This window comes from Protopterus annectens, chromosome 2.part0 (assembly GCF_019279795.1).
Source record: "Protopterus annectens isolate FY-2018-M chromosome 2.part0, PAN1.0, whole genome shotgun sequence".
In the NCBI taxonomy this organism is placed as follows: Eukaryota; Metazoa; Chordata; order Ceratodontiformes; family Protopteridae; genus Protopterus; species Protopterus annectens.
In genome coordinates, this window is record NC_056728.1 from 1,574,894,287 (window position 1) to 1,574,898,776 (window position 4,490).

General features: G+C 42.0%; 1 protein-coding gene across 1 annotated transcript; it reads left to right on the forward strand.

The window, feature by feature from the left end:
- Positions 1-758: 758 nt before the first annotated feature.
- On the forward strand, positions 759-3,365 carry LOC122792855 (polyadenylate-binding protein 4-like). Its single transcript, XM_044060415.1, is given in 3 exon segments — positions 759-1,581; positions 1,584-2,116; positions 3,195-3,365. Coding segments are annotated over 3 exon segments (1,527 nt in total).
- The last annotated feature ends 1,125 nt before the right edge of the window (positions 3,366-4,490 follow it).

Consider the following 4,490-nt stretch of genomic DNA (forward strand, 5'->3'; position numbering starts at 1 on the left):
GTACGGGGCATGTACCCTAACCACCTACTGCATTTGGGCTTTGGATTTCCCAAAAGTAACATAACGTTTAAGTGAGTAAAAAGTACACAATAAAACAAAACTTGCAAAATCACCCCAAAACATTCACAGTTGGAGTTATAAATAAACCAAGTGCAATGCAGCAGTAGGGGGGATAGCTTGTTAAAATTGGAAGAGTGAGTCTATAAAACACTAAAAAAGGGTAAAACATAAAAGAAATGTTACATACACCTGTTTTTATTCTTTTGAAGCAGCCTCAGGCAAATAAGCTCTAAGCCTGATGAATGAAATATATGAAAACTGAATTAAAAAAGGAATTACAATCACGAATAGCTAAAAAGTTTTTTCATGAATATAAGCTTTACAGAAATTTTCTAAACACCAAACAGAATTGGAGAACTGTGCAAAATTAGCAATATCCTTGGTTATTTAAAGCGGCAATATTTTAAAATCAGCAACTTATCTAGTGAAACTTAATGACAGTTATAAGGCAAGTAGGCAGAGCTTGTTTATTAATGTTTGATTTTTAAATAGTTTGTCTGGGTCATTGTTAAGCTAATCACATATACTATAAATTTATTTGTTTATTTTTCTGCTTTTTTTAAAGGGGGTTAATTTACGTTTTGGAAAAAAATGAAAGATTAGTGCTTAAGGGGAACGCTTAGGTTTCCCAGCTTTTATTGTTGGGCTTTTGTAAACATCTGTCCTCTGATGTGAATAAAGAAACATTTTTGTAAGCAATGAATACTGGGGCTAGTAGTTACCCAATGGCTTCCTTGTATGTGGGCGACCTGCATCCTGATGTTACTGAAGCAATGTTGTATGAGAAGTTTAGCCCTGCTGGTCCCGTGCTCTCCATCCGTGTTTGCAAGGATATGATCACATGAAGGTCTTTGGGATATGCTTATGTCAATTTCCAGCAACCTGTTGATGCTGAATGTGCTCTAGACACCATGAACTTTGATGTTATCAAAGGCAAGCCAATACGTATCATGTGGTCACAGCGAGATCCTTCACTTAGAAAATCTAGGGTTGGTAATGTATTCATCAAGAACTTGGATAAGTCCATTGATAATAAGGCTCTTTATGACACTTTCTCTGCATTTGGCAACATTTTGTCTTGTAAGGTAGAGTGTGATGAAAATGGGTCCAAAGGCTATGCCTTTGTTCATTTTGAGACACAGGATGCTGCTGACAGAGTCATTGAGAAGCTGAACGGCATGCTTCTGAATGACCGCAAGGTATTTGTTGGACATTTTAAATCCCGCAAGGAAAGGGAAACAGAACTTGGAGCTAAAGCAAAGGAATTTACCAATGTTTACATCAAGAACTTTGGAGAAGACATGGATGATGAATGCCTGAAGGAGATATTCAGGAAATATGGCAAAACCCTAAGTGTGAAAGTAATGACTGACCAGAATGGGAGGTCAAAAAGCTTTGGATTTGTAAGCTTTGAAAAACATGATGATGCCAGCAAGGCAGTAGAGGAAATGCATGGAGGTGAGATCAATGGGAAAGTTATGTCTGTAGGCCGAGCTCAGAAGAAAATGGAGCAGCAAGCAGAATAAAGAGGTGGTTTGAGCAACTGAAACAAGAAAGGATTAGTAGATACCAGGGTGTGAAGCTTTACATCAAGAATCTAGATGACACAATTGATGATGAAAAACTAAGGAAGGAATTCACACCATTTGGATCCATTACCAGTGCCAAGGTCATGCTGGAAGATGGCCGTAGCAAAGGATTTGGGTTTGTTTGCTTCTCATCTCCTGAAGAGGCAACAAAAGCTGTGACAGAGATGAATGGACTTATTGTTGGATCGAAACCACTGTATGTGGCACTTGCCCAGAGGAAGGAAGAGCAGAAGGCTCACTTAACAAACCAGTATAAGCAGCGCATTGCAGGGATGAGAGCATTACCTGCCAGCACCCTTATTAACCGATTCCAAACAGCTGCAAGAGGATACTTCATGCCAGCTGTCCCCCAGGCCCAGAGTAGAGCTGCATACTATGCATCTAACCAGATGCCCCAAATGAGGCCTAACCCACGCTGGCAACAAGAAAGAAGACCTCAAGGTGGATTGCAGACTATACCAAATGCAGTTCTTCAGGGAGGGATGAGGCCATCAATGCACCACCTTGGTCCAGGTGGCACTGCACAGAGCCCTTGTATTCCGGGTCTATATTATATCATCGAAGTTTTAAAACTTGGAATGTTATAATATCAAACCCTTTAGAGTGAAAGCTGACAATAGCAAAGCCTCAGAACATCAAAATTTTACCCAGGGTAAGATTTCGGTGGTCCGTTCCGTGGCTTCGCTATTTACAGCACTGTGGTGCGATGGTTACGGACCGGGTTTAGGGAATTGAGCGAATGGAGGTTACGGATTGGGTTCAGGTAAGTGTGGTGTGATGGTTACAAACCAGGTTAAGGTAAGTGAGCGAACAGACTGGGATAAGGTGAGTGTTCGGTAATTAGGGACTTTAGGGTTAGGGCACAGATGAGGTGAGTGTGCGGTAGTGACAGACTTTAGGGTTAGGGGCAGGTTAAGTGAGTTAGGGTTAGGGCACGGGTGAGGTGAGTGGGTAAGAGTTATGGACCTTAGGGTTAGGGTTTGGGTTAAGGTAAGTGGCTAGATAGTAGTGTATGTACAGTTTAGTATAGGGTTAGATGTAGGATTTTAAGTGTATGTTTAAGGATTGCAGTTGTTTGGTGTGCTTGTGTTGTGTGTGTGTGTATGTTTCTTGGAACAGTAAATTTTTTCCCTGGGAAAAAATTTGCTGTTGTGAATGTTCGATTTTATGATTGTTCGACTGAAATAGGTCGATAATATAACATTCGAAATTTTGAGCATTCGATGTTATAATATAGACCTCGTATTCCTGCCTACCAGTGAGTTGCTTCTGCAGGAGCACAAAATATAGGTCCTCGTCCATTTGTATCTGCCCAAGCATCCTGGGCTGCTGCTCCATTTAAGTATGCTACAGCTGTATGGACCACACAAACTCCAGTCATTCAAACTTTGGCAGTCCAACAACCACAACAAGCGGCAGTTCACATACAAGAACAAGAACCCTTGACTGCTTCCATTTTGGCTGCTGCCCCTCCCCAGGAACAGAAGCAGATGCTTGGTGAACGATTGTTCCTATTGATCCAAGCAATGCATCCCACACTGGCAGGTAAAAATAACAGGAATGCTCTTAGAAATTGACAACACTGAGCTGCTGCATATGTTGGAGTCACCAGAATCCCTCAGATCAAAGATTGAAGAAGCTGTTGCAGTACTACAAGCTCATCAGGCTAAGAAGGAGGCAGCCCATAAAGTTGGTAGTGTTGCAGCTGCTTCCTGAAGCAGGCTGAAAGGAACAGGAGGATACAGCATGCCTGAATTACATTGGATGCATGTGCCCCAGTTGCTTATATGCTACTCTTGTAGCTGTTTGGACAATCCTAGCTTTGCACCATCTGAGTGCACACTCAGAATTTAAGAACAGGTTTTAATGTACTCTGAATTTTTATTTAAATTAAAGAACCTATGCTTGGTGCCAGAGCCATGGGCTCAAGCTCAATGCCAAGAAATGTATAGTAATCCCCTTTGTGAAAAAACATGTACCCATGAATTACCACATAGGTGGCAGTACACTAAACACCAAAAGTGTGATAAGAGACTTAGGGACACAGGTGGACAGTGGTCTCACCTTCGATAACCACAACACCACAACAGTTAGGAAATCCTTCTATGTGGCACACCTCATCACTAAGGGCTTTTCATCCAGAAAAAAGGAGGTCATTATCCCACTGTACTCATCCATCATTAGACCCATTATAGAATACAATGCCCCATTTGGTATGTACCTCGCAAGACATCTGCAACAACTGGAAAGGCCGCAGAAATACCTCACTAAAAGAATCACAGGCCTAAAGCAGATGCCCTACGCTGACCGCCTTAAAAATCTCCAGCTATACTCTGTTGCATATCATCTACTCAGAGGTGATCTCTGCTTAACATATAAGGCCATGTCAAACCCAGAGCTGTTGGACATGCTACACTTAAAGAAATCCCAATCCCTCAGAGCCACACAGTCCAGGGATCTAAACCTTGTCATCACAATAAACAAAACATGCTGGATGGATAGGTTCCTGATCCAGAGACTCCCCAGACTCTGGAATAGACTGCCCATACATGTCAAGCAGATCACCTCTTTGGTCCTCTCCAAAAGGAACCTTGACGATCGGATGGGAGAAAGTAAATTCACCCTGGGGATCACATCAGTCACCCTGCTAGACAGGGGTCCAGGGAATTAAATAGTGTGGGAAGAAATAGCCAGGGAATTGTTATGGCTAGGCTTGTATAGGCCTTAGGGCCAATAGCCTAGTACCAACCTATGAACCTTTCTCTCCAGATCTCCGCTGAGAAAGGGATCTTCAGCTCTGTAGGAGAATCCCAGACAACAAATGTAAAACAAATAAACAAT